The sequence below is a fragment of the Chenopodium album genome, chromosome 3 (assembly GCF_948465745.1).
Source record: "Chenopodium album chromosome 3, dcCheAlbu1.1, whole genome shotgun sequence".
Classification (NCBI taxonomy): Eukaryota; Viridiplantae; Streptophyta; class Magnoliopsida; order Caryophyllales; family Amaranthaceae; genus Chenopodium; species Chenopodium album.
Window position 1 is genome coordinate 83,367,305 of NC_137836.1, and position 12,675 is coordinate 83,379,979.

The window sequence follows — 12,675 nt, forward strand, 5'->3', positions numbered from 1 at the left end:
CTTTATTTTAGTATAATAATAATGGAAAATGTTATACATAGCTTATTAAATTATTAAATTGATGTTGTAAAAAGTTAATAATAATTTCCTTTATTTTATAGTTGTAGAAAAAGCTTATTAAATTGATGTCGTATAGGTGGAAATTGTTTTGTTTGATTCATACAGTACGATTTTGAGCACATCTTAAATATCTAGAAAATGAAACTAGTTTGACAATTGAGCTGGTTTGAAATGTCAATTTTACCTGTATGATAATAATGTGGTTTGTTTTTTATCGACCAAAGTTATGCTAAATTTCCGCATAATTCATGAATGCACATCTTAGGACAATAGTAGTCTCTCCGTCCCTTTATTATATGTCTATTTCTAGCATTTATTACTCACATAATAAAGAGAAGTAGACATCTAATTATGGGACGGATGGAGTATCAATCACAATCATTCACTATCGCTGTACAAGTTGCATATCATGTTTTTTTTTTTCCCATAGAGAATGATTAGGCAAGGTCTTCTCCGAGTCAATGAAAGAGACAGTATAACTCTGTGTATTCCACATATTGTGCAAATTAATCTACACTATTGACTATTCCACATATTGTGCAAATTAATCTACACTATTGACTATTGAGTGGTATGATCTTTAGTATAAGATCAGATTTTCGTTGTAATTTTGATGTGATGACCCGTGAAACTCATTGCCCTCTTATGTTTCATGGCTGAAACTTGCTCACACCTTCACTTAATATTAGGGATTATTTTTTTGGTTCAACTTATCTTTGCTCAAGATGAAAAACAGTTCTTGTACAATGGCTTCCGAGGAGCCAAACTTCATCTTGATGGGCTAGCAAACATCCACCCTAATGGTCTTCTACAGATGACCAACACTACATTGCTGAGTAGTGCTCATGTTTTCTACCCAAAACCCCTGAAGTTCAACAAAAATCGTTCATTTTCCACAACTTTTGCATTTGCCATCGATGTTGATGTGCCTGGTCATGGTGGCCATGGAATTGCCTTTGTTATCTCCTCATCAATCAACTTTGAGCATGCTACTCCTGAAGAATATCTAGGCCTTTTCAATACTTCTAATAATGGCAATTACTCTAATCATGTATTTGCTGTAGAACTAGATGTTATTCAAAATCCTCTGTTTGAAGATATTGATGGCAACCATGTTGGCATTGATGTTAATGGCCTAAAGTCTATTGATTCTGCTTCAGCGGCGTACTATTCTGATGAAGAAATGAAGAACGTGAGCCTTCGTGGAACACCTATGAAGATTTGGATTGATTATGATGGAGAGAAGATGCTTATGAATGTGACATTAGCTCCACTTAAACATCCAAAACCCCAAAAAAATCTCTTGTCTACACATGTTAATCTTTCATCAGTACTTCTTGATTATATGTATGTCGGTTTCTCATCAGCTACCGGTCTTACTGGAACTGAGCATTACATATCAGGTTGGAGCTGGAGTCAGATTGGTCAAGCCCAGGATCTTGACCTTTTTAAGCTTCCTCCATTTCCCAATATTAGAAGCCACAAAAATAAACCAAAATTACTTTTCATAGTATTGATTGTTGTTTTATTACTGTTGTTGGGAATGATTGCTGGAGTTGCTCTTGCTGTATGGAGGAAGAAGTTTAAAGAGCTGAAGGAGCCATGGGAACAGGAGTATATTTCTCATAGATTCTCTTATAAAGATGTCTATATAGCAACTAAGGGTTTCAAAGATTCTGAGCTTCTTGGTTTTGGAGGTTTTGGCAAAGTTTATAAAGGTGTGATTCCATCTAAACACACTCCAGTTGCAGTGAAAAAAATTTCGCATGATTCTAGGCAGGGTATGAGAGAATTTGTAGCCGAAATTGTAACCATGAGAAGGCTAAGACATCGAAATTTGGTTCAGCTCCTAGGTTATTGCCGTAGAAAAGGAGAGCTTCTTCTGGTGTATGATTACATGCCCAATGGAAGCCTTGACAAGTTTCTCTTCAAGAGTAAGAACTCTGATCTTTCTTGGTCTCAGAGATTCAACATTGCAAAGGGGGTGGCATCTGCCCTTCTATATCTTCATGAGGAGTGGGAACAAGTCGTTCTTCATCGTGATGTGAAGGCAAGTAATGTTCTGTTGGATGCTGATATGAATGCGCGGCTTGGTGATTTTGGGTTAGCCAGGTTATATGACCATGAAAGCGCTACTCGGAGTACTCGTGTAGTTGGAACAGTAGGATTTCTTGCTCCTGAGCTGAGTATAACAGGCAAACCTACTACTGCCACTGATGTGTTTGCTTATGGAATATTCTTACTTGAGGTGGCCTGTGGAAGGCGGCCAAGCAGCCTGCAGGAGTTTTCTACAGAAGACTATATATTGGTTGATTGGGTATATGACTGCTGGAAGAAGGGAGAAATTCTTGACACAAGTGATCCCATGCTGGAAGGAAATTATCAGGCTGAAGAAATGGAACTTGTTTTGAAATTAGGCCTGCTGTGTTCTCATCCTAAGCCAGAAGGAAGGCCTAGCATGAGACAAGCGGTTCAATTCCTTCGTGGAGACGCAAATCTGCCGGATATTCCTTTTGATTATGACCATGAAAGCAACAGTTTCTTTGGTGGGAGCTGGAGTATATCTATGTCAGTTCCATCATCCTTGTCATTCGGTATATCTCAGGCCTCAGTATCAAGCAATAATTCAGCCGTACATAATGGTCGATGAGTTTTTGTATTTACTATTTTACAATCTTATTGAAAGAGGTTTTGCATTTTGTGTCTTGCAGAAATCCACATAGATACAGTAAAATGTCTTTGGCCTATAAAATGTAAGAATTTGGATCTGAAGTAAGAGTTTTCTGTTTTGTTTTTCATTGCTAACTTGCTTTTATTTGTTATGAACATATATATACTAAAGAATTCTGGTTACTGTTATTTGCATACATTAATTTATGTGCTAGACTGCTTTTGAGGTTTTCTGGCTCATACCATGAATTAGTCTGACTGTTTCTATTACTATTATACCAGTTGTCTTTTCTTCAATGCTGAAATAAATTGTGCTCTCTGATGGTTTTAAAATCACCGTGATCATTCCTAAAGTTTTGTCATTTTCATGAGCCATGCAGTTTATTTCATCATCTGCCCACTTTAATGCTCTGAAAAGTTGATAATTCTTGGTTATCTGAGGGACATATTTTGTTGTTAGCTCTAGCAAACTAAGGAATTGGACAGTCGTGATGAATATGAGTTGGAAAATTCTCACATCTCTCTAATCAGAATTCTCAAATATATCGAAGCTAACTCCATTAACTTTTGAGAAAGTTATCATACAAAAAGAAACTCCAGTTATTCAGTTACCTTAAAACAGAGTACATGGAAAGAGTTCCTATGGAGAACATTTTCTTTCAATGAGTAGGTTATGTTATATGTATGGAGCTATTACTAGAATTCATGGGTTATAATCTGTATTATTGCTGACATTTACTTACATGGTTGGCTTTCTGCTGTCTTAAGAAGGTAATAATGACTATATTTTGCTTGGTTTTTCTGATTCCCTGCCTTTCAGGTAGTTTTGTATGACAAGTGCTGTGAGTTAAGTGGAGCTTTGTTCTTAAAATTCAGTAAGTATTCTTCTTTTGTTTGACTGGATCGTTACATTTGAATGATTTAGATGATAATAACGATATGAAGGACTCTGAAGAAAATTTAAGAATAATAATGATCAGGTGCTGTGATAGTTAGGTAAAACATTAAGATGCAAACATGTCTGAACACTCTAGTATTCAGGTATGAATCTCACATAATTTTAAGTATTTTCAAGTGGTTCTCCTGGTTATGTCAACGTGTCAAACCCTGTCTTTTGTGATTTGAATCTGCAACCAACATACTAAATAGAGATATGCTTTTTGTGGCTGGCTACATATTAGATCTTATCTTTACATTTCAAGTTTATCATGATACATATAATGTAGGAAAAAAAAAACCTTGTAGTCACACATTTACCATTGTATTACATTAGTGCTTAGAACGAGTCTCCACTTAGGGCAGGGTAGGGGAGTCGGATATGTATCACCTGTAACCCTGCAGTATCAGATAGGCTGTTTTCATCCAGGTAATGTATCACTATAAATTAATGTAAGATGATCTCACCTAGAACTAACTTCCTCTTTTATTCGACCCTTAATAGTAAGGCACAGCTCATTTCAATGTTCGTGGTGCCAATGAACAATAATGTTGGAGACTTCAAATCTGCATGACTGCAGCTAAACATTCCAACATTAATTTACAATGATACATTGAAATTTAGTAAGGCGTGGTAGAAATCTAAAGAAGAGCAATATCGCTAGCTTTGCAGCATAGCAGTTCAGGTGTGATGATCTATGACTCATGTCTTGACCATGGATACAAAATTACTGATTTCTGTAACAATGATACCAAATTAGAATAGAGAATGATCGACCATAGCATGCCATTTCCCATATATACTACTGAAGCATCAGCTGCATCGCCTTAAGTTTTATACTTTTATCCACATAACCTTACATATTTATATATAGGTCAAGCCAATGTTTCATCCATTCTTTTTCATATCCCTATTCTCTGAAAAGTGCTGCTTTCTGCCATGTTATGTTTACACTTTACATGTTTCAAAGGAGGTTTATGTTGACTGTTGAGAATTCAAATTTATGGGAAATTAATATTGCATAAAGTTGTTAGTTAACTTTCTTGAATAATGGTTGCAATTTTCTGAATTTTTAAAAAATTATTTTGGCAAACAATTTTAGTTATATATAAAGCGATGTTAGCTGAAAGAACATCTTACTCCAAAAAGTCTATTAATGTTCAAACCAGCTTATGATAAACTAATAGTACCATTTGTTTAAATTTTACCCGACATATTGAAAAAAATTTGGAAACTACGTATATATATGTCATATATGGATATATGTTCCCTTGTCTTATTTTGACATTTTATACCCAATTTTGGACTTTTCATTTAATGGAGCAGTTATGTATGATTGGTCCTCCAAGGTTTCTGTAAATTAACTTGGTAGGGTCTATTTATTGGTCAAAAAACTAAACAAAGTTTGGTGTTTTGAAAATTTACTTTATAATCTTAAGGTTATAAGGTCAAATCCCCCTAATTGTAGCTGCGTATAAGGATGAATTTCTCTTACTCTTCCCACTTGTAGTTATGTTCACAAAGGCTGAATAAAGAAACTGTGATGGTACGCAGACGTTAAGTTAGGGTCCTCCATAGTCCATACATTTAAAATATGGTAAAAGTAAGAAAAAGAAAAGAAAAAAAAAAAGCAATTAATTCAACTGGATAGCAATAATGCACAAAAGTTTGTGATTTGCTATCTTATTTGGTGATAGATTAGTTTAATTATGGTGGCGGCTAGACCTTTGTATGTCTAAATTGTTTTACTTTTGACATTTTTTTTTTATATATCATTCCATCCCAATCCGCCATCTGGACTTTTTCAAGCTTTTGTAACAGGGTTTCACACTGAAATTGATGGGGATGGCCTTAAAAAAATAAGGAATGAATATAAAAGGTATCCTATGAGCCTTAAAGTTGTTAAAAAAGATGTTAGTGATTTTCTTATAGGATAAAAATATTTCTTGATTCTCTTTTATTTAGTTCTGACTTTCTGAGTCTGACCAAAGAATCCCTGAAACTCTTTACTATGCTTCTGTGTTTCATGGCAGAAGCTCATTTACTGCAGTCAGTCCTGATTTTCTTTCTTTCTGTGGTGGTCGTAGCTCAAGATGAAACCCAGTTTATCTACAATGGGTTCCGAGGAGCCAACCTCCTTCTTGATGGGCTTGCAAACATCCAACCAAATGGTCTTCTTGTCCTTACCAACACTTCAAAGCAGCTTAGTGGTCATGTTTTCTACCCTAAGCCTTTCAAACTCAATGCAACTCGATCCTTCTCCACGAGTTTTGTGTTTTCCATGTATCCTGATGTGGAAGCTCATGGTGGTCATGGACTTGCTTTTGTCATCTCTTCATCCATGAACTTTAAAGGCGCTGTTCCAGCTGAGTTCTTAGGACTTTTCAATGTTTCAAACAATGGCCTTGCTTCAAATCATGTCTTTGCTGTAGAGTTAGATACTATTCAAAATGCTGTTTTTGGGGATATTGATGGCAACCATGTTGGGATTGATATTAATGGACTAATGTCTAATAATTCTGCTTCAGCTGCATATTATGATGCAGAAGGGCGGACGAACAGGAGCCTTCAACTTACTAGTCGTGAAGCTATGCAAGTTTGGATAGATTATGATGGAGATGAGAGGCTAATGAATGTAACAATGGCTCCACTTCGTCATCCAAAACCAGTCAGACCTCTGTTATCTACTCACCTGAATCTTTCTGCAGTATTTCTTGATTCTATGTATGTTGGGTTCTCTGCGGCTACTGGTCTTACTGCAAATGAGCATTACTTATTAGGTTGGAGTTGGAGTCAAATCGGTCAAGCCCCAGGTTTTAATTTCTCCGAGCTGCCTTCACTTCCCAAGATCAGAACTCAAAAGAGAAGGCTGGAAACTGTTTTTATAGTACTTCTCGTTGTGTTTGTGCTATTGTTGGTCATTATTTTAGCAGTTGTATGTGCTATACGGAGGAAAATGTTTGAAGAGGTTAAGGAACCATGGGAACAGGAATATGCATCCCATAGATTCTCTTTCAAAGATCTCTATGTAGCAACTAAAGGGTTCAAAGACTCTGAACTTCTTGGTTCTGGAGGTTTTGGGAAGGTTTATAAAGGTGTACTGCCTTCAACAGAAACCCAAGTTGCAATCAAGAGAGTATCCCATGATTCAAGGCAAGGAATGAGGGAATTTGTGTCTGAAATTGTTAGCATGAGAAGGCTTAGACATCGAAACTTGATCCAGCTTTTAGGCTACTGCCGAAGAAAAGGGGAGCTTCTTCTGGTCTATGATTATATGCCAAATGGAAGCCTTGACAAGATCCTGTTTCAGAAAAATGTATCCAAATCTGACCTTTCTTGGCCTCAAAGAATGAATATTATCAAGGGGGTGGCGTCTGCCCTGCTATACCTTCATGAAGAGTGGGAACAAGTTGTGCTTCATCGTGATGTGAAAGCCAGTAATGTTCTGTTGGATGCTGACATGAATGCCAAATTGGGTGATTTTGGCCTAGCTAGACTATATGATCATGGTAGTAATCCTCGAAGCACCAACATCGTTGGAACAGTTGGGTATCTTGCACCTGAAATCAGTTTAACAGGCAAGCCAACTCCTGCCACGGATGTGTTTGCCTTTGGGATATTCTTACTCGAGGTGGCTTGTGGAGTACAGCCTTTCCGCTTGCTCAATTTTGCTGAGGAAGACCTTGTTTTGGTTGATTGGGTTTTTGACTGCTGGAAGAAGGGAGCGATTCTAGAAACAAGCGATCCTAAGCTGGGAGGATCTTTTGTCAGTGAAGAAATGGAGCTTGTTCTAAAGCTAGGCTTACATTGCTCACATTGTAAACCAGAAGCAAGGCCAAGCATGAGACAGGCAGTACAATTTCTTCATAAGGATGCAGTTCTACCAGATGTGCCATCCGATTATGATCTTGAAAGGAATGGCCTGCTTGATAAATATTGGGGAACATCTGGTTCATATCCATCCTCATTTCAGGTGTCAACTAACTCCCTTTTTTCTGTTAATTCAGTCATTCATCATGGCCGCTAAATGTGCAGTATTCTGAATGTAACTAGATGATTGAATTAGTTGATTTATTAGCTACCATATGTAAAAAATGACCATGTTCTTCTGAAATCCTGTAAGAAGCAGGATTTACTCCCTGTATGTTACGAAAATCATATTTAAATAAGTCTTATTTTCTTTATTCATGAATTAACTTTGCCATTACATATACTCTGTATGTTTCTGAGTCTGAATTCTGAGTCCTGTGGTAAAATTTTGCTCTGATAATTTTACTCATTATTTGTATCTGCTACTATACATATAAATGATATTTAATAACTATTGATTGTGTTAGTTGCAACAGTGAATACTATGTGATGGACCACACGTGGGCCTTTGGTTGCGATGCATTCTTAACTTTGTTAGAAATCAATAGTCACATATACTTTAAGACGTCGAGAAAAAAATGTGAGCCTAAAGTGATGATGATCTAGACGATTTAGAAAAATCTTGGCATAGCAAGACTATGGGATAATCACGAAATGATGAATGTGATAATAGTTTATGGCCTCTGAAGAAGTGAAACGACAGATTCTAGGGGAAAAAAAGAGTAAATACTGAATTATTAGTCAGCAAAATGGTGCATCTGTATTCAATATCCAAACGTTGAACTCTTCCTAAACGTTTGCCATTTTACTAGTCAAAATAAAGCACTCCCCAAAACTGGCTAATGTTGCCAAAATGAAATGCCAAATACAGTCATTTAACATAATGAATGTAGAAAAGTAGCAAAATTAATTTCTATGTCCAAAAACAAAAAAAACAAGAAAGAAATTTCATCCCTTATTCCCATCATTTTCATAACAACAACTTGATGTTGTTCATACAGCTTTAATTTTGTTGTGTGTTATTTTTCGATTGCAGAGATTTATTATTATTATTATTACATCGTACAAGACTTAGGTAAGGCTTTAAATGCTATTGTACTGTCATTACTAAATAATAAATGTGATTATGAAATCTAAGGCAGTGTTTGGTTGGAAGGAAAGTCTCTAGTCGGAAAACTTGTTTTCCCTGTTTCCTCTATTTGGTCCTATTTGGTTTGTAAAGGGGTGGACTGTGAAAATAATTTCTTCTGGCAAAGGGGCCCGAAAATAGGGCGGGTTTGGGCAAGCATAAAACGCATTTTGAGTAAAAAGCCCGAACCCGACCCGAAAACCCGAAAAGACGCTACTTTTTTACGGGTTTGGGTACGAGAAATTGTATTAAGGCCCGGCCCGGCCCGATTTTTTTTATCACCTCTAGTTCTTACCTTCCTCCCTCTCTTTTTCCCCTTCCGCTTTAGATTTCTAGTTAGAGCCAAACAAAGAAAAACAAAGATAGAATTCACATATCCATTGTAAACAAATTTTAGCCCCAAAAATGAAGTTAAAGTCTTAAAAAAGGACCGTAAACAAATATCATAGTGTCGAGTACCTGACCTAGGCAATAAGGCGAAATGAGTGGTCCATTTAACACGAGCCTTGTGAATAAAAGTATTTATTATTCTAAAGGACACAAGGTTTATGAATTTTTTTAATCCTACCTTTGGTCTTTATTTCCATTATTTTGGTGACCAGTCACTTTCATAGGAGAGTGCCTTTGATTTTTCTTTTAACTTGATTGACTTGCTGCCCTTTTACAAAGGCAATTTCATTGACTCCATCTTTCTTGGTTCCCCTCTTTAGCCTACCAAGTACCAACCATATAATATTTGTTTTATGTTAATGAAGTGAAAAAATGTTATAACTCTTCATTTTGCTGTGTTTAATGTCAGAAAATCCTCTGTTTTAACTTCTTTATTTCATGGCTTTCAAAATCTTTTTTCATATTATAGTGATTTGTTTTGGGATCTTATTAACACCCACAATCTTTGCTCAAGATTCAAAGCAGTTCATATATCAAGGCTTCCAACAAGCCAATCTTCATATTGATGGAGCTGCAACAGTCCAATCTAATGGATTGTTGCAGCTAACAAACTATACAAAACAGCTAACTGCTCATGCTTTTCATCCACAACCTCTAAATTTCTCTTCTTCGTCGTCTCTTTCGTTTTCCACCCATTATGTTTTTGCCATGTACCCTGAAATTCAAGCCATAAGTGGTCATGGAATTGTGTTTGTTCTGTCTCCTTCGATGAGCTTTCCCCATGGTGTTCCAGGCAAGTTTTTCGGTCTTTTTAATTCTTCATCAGATTTTATGCCTTCAGATCATATATTTGCTGTGGAATTAGATACCATTCAGGATTATGAATTCTCTGATATTGATAGTAACCATGCTGGGATTAATATCAATAGTCTGATATCAAATGCATCAGCTTCAGCAGCTTATTATTCTGATGCTGAAAAAGTGAATAAGAGTCTGAATCTTATAAGCGCGAAAAGAATGCAGGTTTGGATTGATTATAATCATAAAAACATGTTAGTCCAGGTAACAATGGCTCCTATTGAAGTCCCTAAACCAAGTAGGCCTTTGTTATCATTACATGTCAATCTTTCTGAAGTTCTAACAGACACCATGTATGTTGGTTTCTCTTCATCTACTGGGTCAGTGGCTAGTCGTCACTATCTACTTGGGTGGAGCTTTGCCCATGGCAGGGAGGAGGCTCAAAGACTCGATTTATCAAAGCTTCCTACGCTTCCTCGTTATGGAAGTCGAGGGAGGAAATTGAGTATAGGCTCCATGATCCTGCTGATTGTGATATCAGTGATAGTGGTAACAATTGGGATAGTTTTTTATGTCATAAGAAGGAAGAAATTCGAGGAAGTAATGGAAGATTGGGAGCAAGAATACCTCCTGCAGAGATTTTCGTTTAAGGATCTTTACAAAGCTACAAAGGGGTTTAAAGATAAGGAGCTGTTGGGAGCTGGAGGTTTTGGGAAGGTTTATAAGGGGATTTTAAGTTCACCGAAACTTGAAGTTGCTGTTAAGAGAGTTTCACATGGTTCAGGGCAAGGAATGAGAGAATTTGTTGCAGAAGTTGCTTGTATGGGGAGGTTAAGGCACCGTAATCTGGTACAACTCCTAGGGTATTGTCGAAGGAAAGGAGAGTTGCTCTTAGTCTATGATTACATGCCTAATGGCAGTCTTGACAAGTATCTTTATGAAGATGAAAACCCAAGTCTTTCATGGAGTGCAAGGTTCAAGATCATTCGTGGTGTGGCTTCTGCGCTTGTATACCTTCATGAAGAGTGGGAGCAAGTCATTGTGCATCGAGATGTTAAGGCTAGTAACATTCTACTAGATGCTGACATGAATGCAAGGCTAGGTGACTTTGGACTAGCAAGGTTATATGATCATGGTACCAATCCTCAGACTACCCATGTCGTTGGAACTGTTGGATATCTTGCACCCGAGCTCACTAGAAAGGGAAAGGCAACTACTAGCACTGATGTGTTTTCATTTGGGGTGTTCATCCTTGAAGTTGCCTGTGGAAGGAGTCCTATTAGCCTTCAAGGTCCAAACGAAGAAACGTATTTGATTGATTGGGTGTATGAATGCTGGAAGAAAGGGGCGCTTGTTGAGGCAAGTGATCCTAAATTAGGAGGGAATTACGTTGTGGAAGAATTGGAACTAGTTTTGAAGCTAGGCATGGTTTGCTGTTATCCAAAGCCTGAAGGAAGACCTAACATGAGGCAAGTTATGCAGTTTCTGAATGGAGATAATGCTCTGCCTGAGATGGTTCCTTTTGATACTAAAGCTGCTCACACTACATTCAATAATCAAACTTTGGGTTCGTATCCTACATCTTCTGAAGGCAACTTTGCTAATGTTTCATATAGCAGTGAATCCATACTACATGTTGGTCGATAGTTTAGTTCATATTGTATGGTCCATACTACATGTAAGCTCATAACCAACCCTGCTTCTGCAAGGTTTTGTAATGTAGTTTCTGATATTTTAAGTAATTTTCCAGGGAATTTTCTCAGGCCACCTTTTTGTTATAATGTTTCAAGTTGGCTTGATGAACAACTGTTGTATGAAGGTCACCGTTTAATTATCATATCTATCATGTGAAATTGCTGAATGAAAGCTCCCTTGTACAAATTTTTCATAGAATATTCTGACTTTCTGAGGCTAATTTTACTTGAGCGCGTCTCAAGTTAGCCTGATTTACTTTGGTCATTGAGAACAAGTTAGTAAAATCGCTGTCTGAAAGCCCTTCAGGAACAGTATTTATTTTCGAATATTTTCTTTGATAACTTGCTTATAATGTTTTTAGTTTGTCTAATCTTCAATAATATGTTGAAAGCGATTTGTGTTTGAATGTGAAATGATCATATCTGTCTCAGTGAAACCGATGTCTGAAAGCGTTAGAGTCAAGAACATCAGAATTTCTTCTTACCTTTTCTGAATTAATGCTGTTTAGAAAATATAGATTACTGATTAACTTTCTTTGGCAGAACTAATCAGCATAATTTGTTGGGTCCTATAATCCTTTGATTAATACTTTTGCCACAAGATTTATTAAATTAGTAGGGTAGGTAATTCTTATTATTCCATGCAATTCTTTTTTTAATCTGTTATATTTTCCAAAGACCTGATTACAATGTTCAAAGGAAATTTCCAAGTTGTACTTCTGTCTTTTCACAATCAAATATTAATCAAAGACATGTCTGAACTGTTGAAAGAGTCAATTGTTGATGATTTGGTGCTCACTTTAGAATATTATAATTATCAGTCATTTTTCCATTACTTTATTAGGTAGTTTAAAAGTCAAAAACTTTGAATTTTGGATGGATTTTCTTTAAACTTCTAGACAAACACCAAACATAATTAAACTTAGTACTAGCTTCTGTGTTATTCATATAATCTTGAACATCATTTACAAATTGTATAAAATTTTAAGACAGTATTTTGAGATATCTTGAGATGTTAATAATTTGGACACGTAATTTGCTGTTATATTAGTTTGTCAATCATACTCACTCTAGTCTACCTAAATTGAACATTTAAATCCAATAAGAGGGAGGATTAGGGACGGTCA

At 36.3% G+C, this 12,675-nt stretch overlaps 2 protein-coding genes and 1 pseudogene across 3 annotated transcripts; all 3 read left to right on the forward strand.

Moving 5' to 3' along the window:
* Positions 1–51: 51 nt before the first annotated feature.
* Positions 52–5,882, forward strand: LOC145624578 (L-type lectin-domain containing receptor kinase SIT2-like). 2 transcript variants are annotated; one of them, XM_081677632.1, is made up of 4 exons: positions 53–2,654; positions 2,772–2,813; positions 3,551–3,605; positions 5,755–5,882. In XM_081677632.1, the coding sequence occupies exons 1-3, from the start codon at positions 713–715 to the stop codon at positions 3,562–3,564; spliced, it is 1,998 nt and encodes a 665-aa protein (XP_081533758.1). In that variant the 5' UTR covers positions 53–712; the 3' UTR covers positions 3,565–3,605; positions 5,755–5,882. The 2 variants fall into 2 exon arrangements, with proteins under 2 accessions (XP_081533757.1, XP_081533758.1); XM_081677631.1 differs by lacking the exons at positions 3,551–3,605; positions 5,755–5,882 and having other exon boundaries at positions 52–2,654; positions 2,772–2,858.
* Positions 4,919–7,859, forward strand: LOC145624577 (L-type lectin-domain containing receptor kinase SIT2 pseudogene; annotated as a pseudogene).
* Positions 7,860–9,349: 1,490 nt separating this feature from the next.
* Positions 9,350–11,693, forward strand: LOC145624581 (L-type lectin-domain containing receptor kinase IV.2-like). Its single transcript, XM_081677633.1, has one exon. It carries the CDS (start codon positions 9,495–9,497, stop codon positions 11,499–11,501), a length of 2,007 nt encoding a protein of 668 aa, XP_081533759.1. The 5' UTR covers positions 9,350–9,494; the 3' UTR covers positions 11,502–11,693.
* Positions 11,694–12,675: the final 982 nt, after the last annotated feature.